This window comes from Amblyomma mixtum, chromosome 2 (genome assembly GCF_055824585.1).
Source record: "Amblyomma mixtum isolate Tamu chromosome 2, ASM5582458v1, whole genome shotgun sequence".
Taxonomy (NCBI): domain Eukaryota; kingdom Metazoa; phylum Arthropoda; class Arachnida; order Ixodida; family Ixodidae; genus Amblyomma; species Amblyomma mixtum.
This window is the reverse complement of record NC_143013.1, coordinates 311,218,907-311,232,738: the sequence shown is the minus strand read 5'-3', so window position 1 is coordinate 311,232,738 and position 13,832 is coordinate 311,218,907. Positions and strand designations below refer to the sequence as shown.

The following is a 13,832-nucleotide window of genomic DNA, read 5'->3' as shown; positions in this document are numbered from 1 at the left end:
AGCTCCCATTCTGCAGAAAATAAGGAGGTGGTGGTGTCGTCGTTGGCGGCAGCAGTGTTAAGCGGAAAAGCAAATGGCCTGCTTGCCAGCTAGATCACATGACCTTGAGATGTCATTACAACCTGCCCGCCGTGGCAGGTGGAAAACTCCTGCTAACTGTGTAGTAGCCATATTTTCAGGTGCAACCAGACGCAAATTACACATGGCGACCTATACGTATATATACACACCTGAGTAGGCCGCCCACAATATGGTGGGCAGTTGGGCCCACCATATTGCGGCAGGTGGGCCACCTGCCAGAAAGACAAGGACAAACGGCCTTTTCCATGAATGTGGGCATGACTGCTAGCACACTAAAAGAGTTGGAGCATGGCTTCTGTGACTGGTCATTTGCTTCCACATCTTCTGTTGCTCTTGCCACGTTTGACATAACAACCAAATAAAATTAAAAACAAAGTGCTACAAAATGCAGCCCCACGAGAGCTTTTATACATAGCTTTCCTATTTATACCGGGTTTAAACAGCACAGTACACAGCTGTTTTCCTTGAAGAGCACCAGCAGCAATGCATAGTGCCGCCTCACGTAAGATCTTTACACAGAACCATACTCTGCCAAAAACTGTACGCAAGTAATTAAGGGGCTCTCAGTAGACACAGTTACAGCCTTTGTCAAAAGTATAGAGAAAAGTATAAGTACATTCCAAACAGCTATGATGTGGTGACCTTCAATCACATTCAGAAAACCATCATGCTCTTGCCTGCTCGCACCTAACCTTTCATTAGATGACTGCAATGTGCTTTCTCTACCATATTTTTTACATGTGTAAGAGAATTAAACAGTACTACAAATTAATGGAACTCCGTTTTCTAATCACTTTACATAAAGCTTCAAGAGCACAATTCAGGTGCACATCAATACGTCAGCATGACCATTCTTTATGTAGATCCGAGAAAATTTTACGGCGTACAAATTTTACTAGTGTCGATACGAAAATTCTGTGAGAATTTTTATTCCACAGCTGTAAATAGCCATATTTCAGCCACAAAAGTTCTGTCCATGCTACTGAATGAGTTGCGCACATTGTTGCCTCAATTTACGTTTGTTCGATACTTATTACACGCAAATAATGCAAAGCTTACTTAGTTACGCTTATGGAACATAACGTCCCAGCAACTGCAACAACAAACTGCCTAACTTTTTTATTTTTATTTTCAATCGCAATCAATAAGCAAAACGAAACCGAAAACAACTATCACTGCTCACGTTGAACATTAGTACGCGCACATATGGTCTTGCCTGAGAACATTACTTCTAGTGGTACACATCAAGTTCGCTGCACACCTGAGAGGAAACGAAAAAAACTGAAAACACGAGCACAGCCGAGACAAACGCAAGCATGGTTTCAGGCAATCGCAGTAAGAATCTTATTGTTTGTCGAATCTGCCGCATCGCCGCGATATAGTCGCTACTTTGATGGAAGCCCATAAACGTTCGGAAAAGGTTGAATAAACACGATCAGAGAGAGGATACGTGTACGGAGTATACAGTTATTAGGACAACGAAATTTCCATGCTGGGACATTTGAAAACTCGCAACACCAATGGTTTCGCCTAAACAAGAGAGCCCGTAGAACTAGCTTACAACCGGTTAATGTACAGCACCTGCGCGCTAGTTTGAAGTAACAGACAGAGTTACAGCCAGGAAATTACAAGTGTCTGCCAGTTTGAAAACAGGCAAGAAAGCTGATGTGTTACGAAAGGGTTCTTGAACTTCGACCTACGAGTTGTTTTGATCGCATCTCGCTTATCTCCACGGTGCTTCGCCACACGATGCTCCTTCTAGACACAGCAGAACGGTGTTAAGTTGGGCGTGCTAACCACCGGGCGAAAAAAACAAACAACCTGCATCCCGACTAATTAGCCGGCATTAGTAGGATTCCCCATAGCTCAGTGTCGTTTGTGGCAACCAACGATACGTACCCTAGAGACGGACGACGCGCCCGATCATAAAGGGACGAAGCATTCCGCATCAGTATCTTCTTCTAGCACAGGACGAGGAAAAGATGCATCATTGTCTACTCCGCTCGCCATCAGATCGGCAACACGCTCATCACCAACAATAAATATTTAAACGAAGAAAAACAACTGTCCGCAAAGCGCCGCCGTTAGCAAAGTAACAAACAACTGCTGAGGAGGCGTAGCACGCTTGCGCCGCCTTTAGTGTTTCAAAATAAAATTTTCGCTAAAGTCATTTAATTGAATTGACTACGTTTTTATTAAAGATTTATTATTAATAAACGCTAGTTGTTTATGGATGATTTCTTCAACAGTTATAGGTACGTTAAAAAAGTGTACGAAGTCGGGACGAGAGCCAAAAGAAGCCATATGTGCCTTTCTTGCGCGTCTGCTTTTGCGCCGTGTTTCGGTTTTGTTTTTAACTTGCTCAACCTTCGCCTCGCTCGCGGGGATTGGCCCTTCGAGTCTCGTCCTCTCCGGTCAGCTGAGACCTGTGGGTCTGCTGCTGCTCTACGACGCGGCGGCGGGACGCGCACGGCGCGTGTTTAGGCGCGCTGCTTGCTCGAGCCTTGCTTCGTCGGTCGCGAAGTTCCCATCTTCGTCGGCAAAAGGAGCGCGTCGTTCAAACCAACAGCGCGCGCGTGTGCAGTGTAGTACGCGTGCCTCGCGCATCGTGTTGCGAGTTTGTGTTCGGAACACCGTCCGTTTCGTTACCGTGTGCACGAGCGTGCGCACGGGCGGCGAGGGGCGGCACGACGACGGGTGGCACACATGTCTATGTCGGACGACGAAAGCGACGTGGATTTGGACCCTGCGCAGCAACTCGTTCGGCTACGCCGAAGGCTACCCGCGTTCCACCAACGCCAACAGCCGCCGCCGCACCGGACGGCGTGCAGCGACGACAGCGACGCCAGTGAGGACCTGCCCGACGGCTACTGTCACCGCAAGTCTGGAAACTCGTGCTGGACCATCTCCGATCTCAGCCGTCTCGACGGTCCGGTGTCGCCCGCTGCGAAAACTGGTTACATGTGCGAGGTACGTCTACGCATCCAGTGCCAGCTCTGCATCTTCCCGAAGCCTTGTTTATTTCTTCTCGTTACCGCTTTTTCATCTTTCTTTTCGCGCCGCTTTTGCCAATTTTTAATACGCGTCTAGCTCGCTCTGAGCGCCCCGGGATCTGCCGCGCGTTATAGTCAAAGGCGACTCGTCGCCCCCCGCTCAATCCGGTTCGTCTTGTTTGCCGCGGTTATGAGTTGATGAAAGGTATAGTTACGCGCGCTCGTATACCTAACTTGCTGTGTCCCCCTCCTCGGCACTTTGCTTATTTGCTTTCGCCTTTCATTTCCCCCTCCTCCGTCTCCTCCTTTTCTACGCACCCTGTAATGGACCGAATTCCCTGCACGTACATCGGTAGATGAGAATGACGAAAAGTTAGTTGACTGATCTGACGGGAAAATAATTTTCTACTTTTTTGTCGCTGCACATGTGGAGTAGTTGCGCTAAACTGCATAAATAGCACTGAATGTAACGTCTATAAGCGTGAAGAAAAGCGTAATACAGTTGTGCGTATGCCCTCTACAGCGCAATCACTTAAGCGCTGTAGAAGGCATTTATGCTGAAATTTCCGCATAAATGTGATTGCTTCGAATAGTGCTGCGTTTTCAGAATTGCCGACGGCTTAAGTGCATTGTTCAAAACCACAGCGCTCGCGAAAAAAACATGCTTGCAAGATGAAATTCAAATAAGAGGTGTCATTAACCTGACTCCAGTAGAGGATCAAAGGAAAAGAGAGCTCTCGTCACACATGTTAATTGAAGCTGCTCAGAAATAGAGGTAAACTGATTCCCTCCACGCCCACCCCCCTGTTATTATATCTGTTATGGTGTTACCCTCTGAACCCAGTCCCGCCCTTCGTTTATGTCATGTGGACGACGCACAGTTCGCATTCAGAATAAGTGCTGTCATCACATTTGTCTGGCGCATTTTCTCATACTTTAGCTTTCTTGTTTGAAAAAAAAAAAAAAAAACAAGAAACCGGTGCGCGAAAACTTTCCCATTCACGTATTCTACGTATGTACAGCCGGCCAAATCTTTAGCTGGCTTTCCTCGACGGCCGCGTTTTCCGTGCTCCTGCAGCTTATGACGAAGCAAACTTGCTAAGATATCAAATTTAAGCAGAAGCTCACTAAACCCCTGCTTAATATTGAGCTTTCCCCAAGTTTGCTTCGTCACAGAGCGCAGGAGCGCAGAAAAAGCGGCCGTCACGCACGCCAGCTAAAGATTTGGCCGACTGTACATAGATATGTAAACATATACACTAACACATATGTACACATGTGTACACACATGTACACACATGTACACAGATATGTACATATATGCAGAATGTGTTGTACGTATGTGCAAGAAAGCTAAAGTATCAAAAAATGCGCGTGACAGGTGTGGTGAGAGCACTGATTCTCGTCGTCCATATGACGTCAACGTACTGCGGTACTGAGTTCAGAGGGTAACAGAACAACAAGAGGGTGGGGCCCGGGGAATCACTGTACCTCTCTTTCACAGCAACTTCAATTCACTGATTAACTCCAAGGCCCCTGCCCGCATTTCGGCAAAGACTTCCGGAGTCGCTGTTGCCGAGTTGTTTAATGTTAGATGATTCGCCGAGAATACGCAACGCAGCAGCAGATGCGTCATCAGATGTGTCACAGTTAGAAGAGTGATAAGGTTCTAACCGTAATATCTTGCTGGGAGTTTTCCTGCTGTCTCCCTCCACGCTTTCTCATTGCTCTTTTATATTTGTTTGTGTACTGCGAGCATCTTGACACACTCCCGAGGATCATGATATCACACTTAGGAGCGCGCCCGGAAAACACAGTGCAAGTCCTGAGGTTGGATTGACGTCCTCAGGCGGCATCATGGAGCTGGGTTTTCAGCTTGACATGTTCCGGAGGGGTAGATGCGGAGGGGGAGAGAAAATTTCGTCGCCTCTTTCGTTACATGAGCCAGTAGACTCGTTAACAGGAGAAACTGTGGCACAAACGAATGATTCAGGAGTCAGTATATTTGACGCACCGACTTGTCCCTGTGCTTCCGCTTGATAGGCCGCGCTGACAGCTGCTACCAAGAACAAAAGGAGAAGCTTTTGGGCTTAATTGCAACTCCTTTCCGAGCAGATGCTTGAAACGAGCCCAGCAACCGCCGCAGGATAAATACACCCGATAAATGCAAACAACGGAGAAACATAGCAACAAAGCCACATAGCCGCGCGCAGGTGGACGCAATCTACGCGCGACGCCGCAGCGTGTCGGGCCGCAGCGTGTCGTCCTCCCAAAACACGGCCGGGCCGGGCGGATATATGAGCGCTTATCCGCACCGCTATAAAGCAGCTGCTTTTTTGTCCCCTAACGTCAGTGCCGTCGGCGCGAGGGACACCGCGTGAACCGGCCGAAAGGCCGTTCTCTTTCTTCTTCTATCCTCCTTTTTCGCATAAGAATGAGAAAAGGCGCCGCGGCGTCAGCAGCGGGCCATTGCGGTCGGCTGGGCGCCGTCGCGACGGCGTGCCGCGCGTTTGATGGACGACCGAGGCTAACTGCGTGACCCCCTCCTCCACCTTCACCCCTTTCACACACTACTGACACTGCGACGGAGCGTGTGCGTCCAGCAGCGACCCTCGTTGCCGTTAGGCGTAGGCTAGTCCTTCGTTGCGCGTGCCACGCATGGTTGAACGTGCACGCGCATATGCAAGGAAGCAGCAGCGAACGCGCACCGGTATTAATAGTTTTGCGCTTTCCTGCGGCCGCCAAAGTGAACGGCCAGGACGCGTACGCAGGGCCTTTCCGCTATGCAAGTCTGCATACAGCTGTACAGCATTCGCGATGTCCAGCTTGAGGCTAAACAGGCAGAAACATCAAGTTCGATTGAACGAGTTGAACCTCGTTATAGCGAAGTTGAAGGGGCCCGGAGATTACTTCGTTATAGCTATATTTCGTTATAGGACGTGTTGACCGGCCTTTCAAGGAAAATTGTCATTCCTTCATTATATCCATTATTTGTGTTATAAACCATTTATTTATAACAACGTTCGACTGTAGTACTTATCGAAATTAAGGCAAATGACAGAAGTTCGACGAGTTGAGAGATGACATAAATGAGACGCTCATGAAGTTATAAGATTGGGGTACAATGGTGTAAAGGATGTAACTAGGTAACAGTGATAACTGTATGGTGTTTACATACCTTTGGGAGATTTTCTGACGCTGCTGCGAAGGCGCGCAGCCCACACAACTACATCAGTCAAAGCTCTCGAAAGAGCCATAAATGGGCTGTACCGTAAAGCACATGGAGGATTTAGAACTTGACTCATCAACGACTCGTCAAAGGGAGGATATGCAGCCACCCCTGCGTTGCACTAAGTCACCGTCGCGCCGCATTTTGCAGAATAATGGAAGCTCAGTCGGAAGGGGTGTTTTCAACTGAAAGCATTTCTATGCACCGTCTATAGTGAAAATTATCGAGGCAAAGAGCCCATGACAGCGTATATAGTGGCGACGGGGTGCTCGGTCTTATATATAAAGTTGTCGATTAGAAATTCCGCTGTCATTCTCGAGATCGTCACAGGTGCGCTTCGAAAAGGGAATTTTCGCGAACTCTCCTCTTCTTTCTAATTTGACAGTGATGTCACCAGAAGCAAGGCGATCCGATTTCAGATGTGGTTTTATAAACAAACCACACGTAATCCCAGCTGACTGCCAGTATAGGCGCGGTTGGTGAGCCGACGACCAATATGCCTTCGAAGCGAGAGCGTATTGGTCGTCCTCTTCACCGTGCTCGTATGAACTGCTTCTGCCCGAGAGTACAAGTTTGAGCAATTCCTGCGGCTGCATCCACAAGCATAGACCAGTTTTAAGTGTCGTCAGGTTTCTCTCGCATATAGTAAAAAGCCAATGAGCGCAGTTAGCGAGACGTTCCACTCCTCGCTATACGTATAGACATTAATTAATCTCGGATCCTATGACAGTGACCGAATCCTGATTGTGAATGCGCTTATCAGTTGGGCTTCATCAGCACAATTCCGTTCCCTCAGCTGTCCTCAGGTTCACCTCATGATTAGGAAGCGCTTCGTTCGTGCGACGGCCTTTTCTCTCCACTGCTCACCGTTTCTTTCTGCGTTCGAAATTCGCGAGGCGGTATTGTTTCTTGGTTTTATTGAGTTTTTTTTTTGCTTGTATTTACCCACTAGTATTTTGTTTCTTCTAATCTATTCAAGATTTCTCCGCTACGTTAGGCACTGAAATTTTCAATGCGCGACCAATTTTCCTCACGGACGGCCGTGCCATGTATTGAAGGACAGAGAAGCAGCTACGTAAGCTCCGTTTCGCTTGGTCTCACAGTTTGTTAGCTGTGGAGTCCGGCTGCTGAGCCCAAGGTTGCGGGTTCGATCCCTACCAAAGCGGCTGTATTTTGATAGAGGCGATGTGAAAACGTCCGTGTACTTGAGTTTTCGGTGCTCCTTAATTAAAGAACCCCTGGTGGTTTACATTAATCCTCCACTGCGGCACCCATCTAACCTGCAGTGCTGCTTTCAATCAGTCAATCAATCAATCAATCAATCAATCAATCAATCAATCAATCAATCAATCAATCAATCAATCAACCAGCTGTAACTAACAAGCTCATATCTACGGTGGAGGGAAGGAAGGCAGGAAGATGGGATTTTTAACAGCACAAAACAAATAAACGCATTACCCATAATAAACAAGTCCTCTTATCGAAAAGTTAGCTAGCGTATTGAGGATCGATCCCCTTCGTGTCGTGTTCATTTTGTTTTGTATTAGCAAGCACAGAGGAAGACATGACGACGATGACACCTTAAAGCAAACCATTCGATAAAGGTTTACGGTTTGAAAGACAATTTATATACGGGTTAACGACAATGCTCATTTTTCTTGTCATACAACCCGCTCTTGCTGGCAGGCATAAAACACCGGGCGTCACAGATAAACCAGACTCCTTTTCAAACGCAATACTAGAGCGAGGAAGAAGTCGTACAACACCCTGACTTGGTCGGCGACCCCCCTCTTTCTTTTTCAACATCTAATGTCTGAACGGGTTAATTTTATTCAGATCCTTTCACTGTTACTTGACAATACGTCGACGCACCTGCCACCTTCTTTCACGGGGAGAAATGCTTTCTATATTTGCTTATTATCTATCTCCGTCGAAAGTTTTCGAATCTTGGACAACAAGAAGGACATTTGGCGTAACTGGCTGTACTTTAGTGCGGACCTCGAAAGCTTGCTTCCAGACGTCGACTTCCAGGAGCAAGGCCCGCCGAGCTTCTTTCTTCTGCCTGGCGCCGGGCTGTTGCCCTTTCTGTCTCCCTTTGCTACCGGCCGAGCCGCAAACCAAACGAAGCGCGTTCGTTCTTTCTTTCTGCTCTTCATTTTTTCCACGAACGGCGCGGCTTTCCTCAGACGGTTGCCACCGGAAGTGCCTGGCGCGTCTGTTTGTTGTTCACTTGCCTTCGCGGTGTATACATCGGCGGAGTATGACGGTGTGACGTTCCCGCCTGTCGGGGGTCAGTCACAAAGCAACACAGTTGTTTGTTGCCATCTACGGGTTCTGCTGAAGCGAGAAGAATTGAGCCAACACACAACGCCTCCAAGTCAACCTAATTTATTTACACTCTGCCTGAAGGTGAAACTGGGAGTTCCGCTCACCGCTATCTTGTACTAGGCGTCGGTGCTGTCCGGCCAACAGGTGCCTCGCCGCTTGGCTGCTCTGGCGGGGGTGGCGCTCAGCCTGGTGACGGTCCCCCGTTTCGGTGACTATGACGGGTGATGGCGTCAGGCTTCTTGGGCGTCTCGGCTGGCGGTCAGTTTGCAACGGATGCCCGCGGGTCCGGCCTCACCGACTACAGACCAGCGCGATCTGCTTCCGTCCGTACACTTCGCCCGTCCCTGCTCGTTCTCTCCTTTGTCTCATCTGTCCCCAACGCGTCTCTCTGAGGACTCTCTTTCTTTTTTCTTCGGTGTCCTCCTCGCCTCCTCTGCTGGGAGCCCTCTTGGTGCTAACTTGCCGGCCTCTCCCGCCACCTCGAGCCATTAGTAAGGCCGTCGCGCTGCAAGACAATGCAGGCCAGTGGGCCCGCGAATTCCGGGAAACTGTTTTTGCCGCGAGCGTCCCGGCCTACCCTCGGCGCCGCAGGGTGCCGGCCTCTTCGCGAACGCGGGGCTCATTGCTCAGCCGAAGACGCACTCCTCTCGAAGTTGACATATTTATGAGGGTCACGGCTGTCCTCTCTCTTCTCGCATCGGAACCCGGGGTGGTCTCTTCCAAGAACCGCGGCTTGGACACGTGATCAGGGCATTCGAAAACTTGGCCGTCAACGGACAAAGAGATTCCTCCTCTAGCAGCGGAAGAGAGCAGCTGCTCGGGGAGCCAGTCTGTACTTTCCAAGGAACTGGGGCCCTCTTTTCTTTTTGGTTAACTTCCCCCAATAAAGACCCAACTCCTAGCCTTCTCCGAGTCCACAGACCGTCCCTCGCAACAAGGCCGTCTGCAGGCGTGCATGCGCGCACACACAAACGCACAAACGTGCCTGTCTCTGTGCCAAAGGGGGGGGGGGGGGGGGGGGGGGGGGACGCGCTGCAAAACGGGCCGCAGGGATGCGTGTGGTCGCGCAGGGCTCCGCGCGCGGCCTCTCCTCTTTTGCCCTCTGGCTATTTCGCACGTCTTTGTGTTGCGCCCGCTGCATTCTACACAACCGCCTTCGCTGACGGAGCAGGGCGATAATTTTGAGAAAGACACAGTGTCTCTGGTGTTCGTCGATGGAGAGAGTTCTTTTGTGCCATGCCTAGGCCTCCCGTACACAGTCCTTCACAACCCCCTCTTCTTATAAAGAAATTTTCTATGAAAATTTTGTGATCACCGCACTTTCACAACCAACAGTACGTCGCAAAGTTCGCAACTCAATGTTATGGCAGCAGTCATATTTCGAGCACAACAAAGCTGCCAAACATCGTCGTCGCGCACAAGCACTGGTTTCACAACACGGCACAATGTGGGCGGACCCTCAGTCCCCCCCAGGCAGAGGAGTAAATTTCACACGGCGGACAATTCCGCACTCTAAGTAAAACACGCAACCGCAGAAAAGTCATGAGTACAGTTAAAAGTAGACTATTTTCCCCATTCTCTCTCGTTTTTTTCCTTAAGTCCAGGCTATTAGCATACAAAACAAATGATCGCAGCAGCTCGTAGGATCATCCTAGATTCCGAAATGTATTACAAAGGTTATATGTGATTATGAAGGGTATATAGGCGGCCCGCGGCTTCTTAGAGCGTAGTTATGTGTTGGCAGGGGTATCCCCGAAGCGCGAGTCTCATCTTGATTGGCGAGCTCAAACAATACCTCCGGTGGGACGCTCTGCAAGCCATTTTCGGCGACATCGGTCGGGGGAGACCCGGAACTCTCCGTCAGGCGTGGTCGCGCCGAACTTCCTAGAGTGCTGGAGAAGGCCTCGGCACCTCCGGCATGACGCAACCTATTAACATGGACTATCTTTTCTTGTGCAGACTGCGTGTGGCGGATGCGAACGGTCACGTTAGACAGGCCCTCCACTATTCGGTACGGGCCGACCCACTGTGGCGACAGCTTTCTCGCAAGTCCCTTTGATGGGACCTCAGCGTGCAGATACACTCTATCGTCTACCTTGAAATCTGCCTCCCTGCTAGCATTTTCTAGACGCCTTACTCGTGACTCTGCGGCCGACCGGAGGGCCTCTCTTGCCGTCTTGTGCGCGTCACTCAGCCCTTGCGCAAGCTCAGCCTGGTAGTTGTCTAGGGTGCCATAGTGGCCTTTCGGTTCTTCATATGCTGCCCCGGGGAGCACTGGTTGCCTTCCGTAAAGTAGAAAGAAGGGGCTTTCCTGAGTTCCTTCGTGGACGGCAGAATTGTACGCTGATGTAGCGAACGGCAGCCAAAGATCCCAGTCGCGCTGATCTTTGTGTACATAGTGCGAAAGGATCTTAATCAGCGTTTGGTTCAACCTCTCCACGGCCCCGTTGCATTCAGGGTGGTAGGCTGTCGTCTGGAGCTTTTTGACACCCAGGAAGCGGTAAACACTCTGCATCAACTTTCCAGTGAAATTAGCTCCTTGGTCGGTGAGTAGCTGTGAAGGAACTCCGTGACGCAATACAACCCCTTCGACGAATGCCCTCGCAACAGTCTCAGCCTTTTGGTTTTCCAGAGTGAACGTTTCGGCATACCGCGTCAGGTGATCCACAAACACGAGAATGTAGCGCTTGCCGGACGTCGTACTCGGCAAAGGCCCTACGATATCCATGGCAGTCCTTTCGAACGGTCCGTTTACGTCCTGGAAAACCTGCAGTGGAGCGGGTTTCCTTCCTTTCGGGGTTTTTCGAAGCATGCAGGATTCGCAGTTCCTACAGTACTGAGCGATGTCCTTCCTCATGCCAGGCCAGAAGTATCCTTTGCTGACCCTCTGACGGGTTTTTCGGAAACCTAGGTGGCCCGCGCTCGGTATGTCGTGATGCAGCCGCAGGATTTCCCCTCTCATATACGATGGAACAACGCTCCGACCCGGGTCATGCTCCTTCTCCCTGAACTTTAGAATACCTTGCCGATCCAAAAAATATCGGCCAGCTTCCTTTCCCCCCGCGTTCTCACACTTGTTTACAATTTTCCTAATTGATGGGTCCCTCCTCTGCTCGTCGTGTAGATGGGACCACTCCACAGAGGGCAAAAACTGGGTTACTCGGGTTACGGCAGAGCGACTGAGCGCATCAGCGTTCTGATTTGTCTTCCCCGGGCGATGAAGGACCTCAAAACTATATTCCTGTATCGCCGGCCTATCGCGCGCCCAGTTATCAATCGGGATATAAGCTCCGCCTACCCGAATCATGCCCTGGCTGAAAAACATGTCGATCCGTTGGTCTCTTAATATGTCTTGTCCGATGATGCCGGCTACAGGAAGCATGACACTGTCGTCGCACACATAAATTTTACTAATGAACGTGTGGCTGCCAAGTGCCAAAGGTATGCGATAGACTCCGAACGTGCCTATGCGGTCTCCAGTGATGCCGATAAGAGTTATCTGGCTCTCGCACCTTTCGAACACATTCTCCCAGTTCGAGTCTATACCTGTCAGTGCGCTGCGCTTTAATAGGCTGACCTTGGAACCTGTGTCCACGAGACACTTCACGGGTCTGCCTGCCACCTTGCACTCGATTATCGGGCTCGTCTCCCGGCATAGGTTCACTACTGCCTCGCACTGCCCCCGTTCATCCCGGTTGACGACGGAGGCCGTACTCAGTTTCCCTGCACCTTTGCTGTGATCTGGTCCTCGTCGCGACGGTTAATAAAGTGGGTTCCTGACCCTGGCCTGGACCAGCGGGGCGTCTGACGCGCCCGACAGAAGCGAGCGAAATGCCCCGGCCTGCCGCAAGAAAAGCAAACGCCCAAGTTACCGCGCTGGCGGGGCTCCCCGTTCGGTTCAGTCTGGTTGCGCATTCGGAGGCTTTCCTCTAGGAGTCTCTCTAGGCGTTCCAAGCGCATCCCGAGTGCGTCCTTCTCCTCAAAGTTTTCAAGCTGCCTGACAGTCGCAGCGCGTGTACGCAAAGTCTTCTCAATTTCCTCCTCCCTGGCTGCCACTTCCACAGCGTCGGAAAAGGTTTTGGGGTCCCGCGACAAAGCGAACCGCCGGACTGGGTCACGAAGGCCATTAAGAAATTGGGAAAGAAGCTGCTCATTTACTATCTCATTCCTTACACTTTTCTTCGACGTGTCCTCGCCATCAATGTCCCTCAAGGTCTCCGCCCCGAGTCTCTTCAAACGGCTCGCGAAAGAGCGTGCATCCTCACTAACGTTTTGGCGCGCATTTAAGAATTTTTCAACTTTTGTGCTCGCCGGTTCGTTGTCGAAACGCTTCAATGCGAGCGCTTTGAAAGATTTGTACGTGGCAGCGCTAGCCACCTCTTCATCCCTCCAGGCGAAATCCTGAGCCGCCGCGACCATTTTGCACCGCGCCATCCCAATCGTTTGTTTTTCCTGCCATCCTCCCATGTTGGCCACCTGTTCTAAAATTTGCAGGAAGTCCCTGATTTTGGGACCCGTGTCGTCCCCCGTGAACGTCGGAATCATACCGCCCAACATTAGCGCACTAACTCCCAACGTTCCGTCCTGAGAATTCTGCGATTGCGGTAGCGACATGTTGGCTCCTTTCTCCTCGGGTACGAGGGTGAATGTCTCGCACCACAACTTCAGCAAAATCCCACCGCTGCCACCACTTGTGACGTTCCCGCCTGTCGGGGGTCAGTCACAATGCAACACAGTTGTTTGTTGCTATCTACGGGTTCTGCTGAAGCGAGGAGAAATGAGCCAACACACAACGCCTCCGAATCAACCTAATTTATTCTCACTCTGCCTGAAGGTGAAACTGGGAGTTCCGCTCACCGCTGTCTTCCGCTCATCGCTGTCACCGCTGCCTCGCTCTCGGCTGCTCTGGCGGGGGTGGCGCTCAGCCTGGTGGCGGTCCCACGTTTCGGTGACTGTGACGGGTTGTGGCGTCAGGCTTCTTGGGCGTCTCGGCTGGCGGTACTCTGACGGGTTGTGGCGTCCGGCTTCTTGGGCGTCTCGGCTGGCGGTATTCTGACGTGTTGTGGTGTCCGGCTTCTTGGGCGTCTCGACTGGCGGTCAGTTTGCAGCGGATGCCCGCGGGTCCGGCCTCACCGACTACAGACCAGCGCGATCTGCTTCCGTCCGTACACTTCGCCCGTCCCTGCTCGTTCTCTCCTTTG

General features: G+C 50.8%; 2 protein-coding genes across 3 annotated transcripts in view; one reads left to right on the top strand and one right to left on the bottom strand.

Moving 5' to 3' along the window:
* Positions 1-2,178, bottom strand: part of LOC149364966 (phosphatidylinositol 4,5-bisphosphate 3-kinase catalytic subunit alpha isoform-like) — a 37,222-nt gene extending 35,044 nt beyond the window's left edge. Inside the window, exons 1-2 of one of the 2 annotated variants that reach the window (XM_089574959.1) lie at positions 1,981-2,178; positions 231-293 (exon numbers count right to left, since the gene is read on the bottom strand). The gene's annotated coding sequence lies outside the window, so the exon portion shown is untranslated. The remainder of the gene's footprint in view (positions 1-230; positions 294-1,980) is intronic. The other variant, XM_089574958.1, reaches the window with a different exon arrangement.
* Positions 2,179-2,496: 318 nt separating this feature from the next.
* Positions 2,497-13,832, top strand: part of LOC149364964 (uncharacterized) — a 165,740-nt gene continuing 154,404 nt past the window's right edge. Inside the window, exon 1 of the mRNA XM_089574955.1 lies at positions 2,497-3,051. Coding sequence (XP_089431081.1) covers positions 2,788-3,051 — 264 coding nt within the window. The 5' untranslated portion in view covers positions 2,497-2,787. The remainder of the gene's footprint in view (positions 3,052-13,832) is intronic.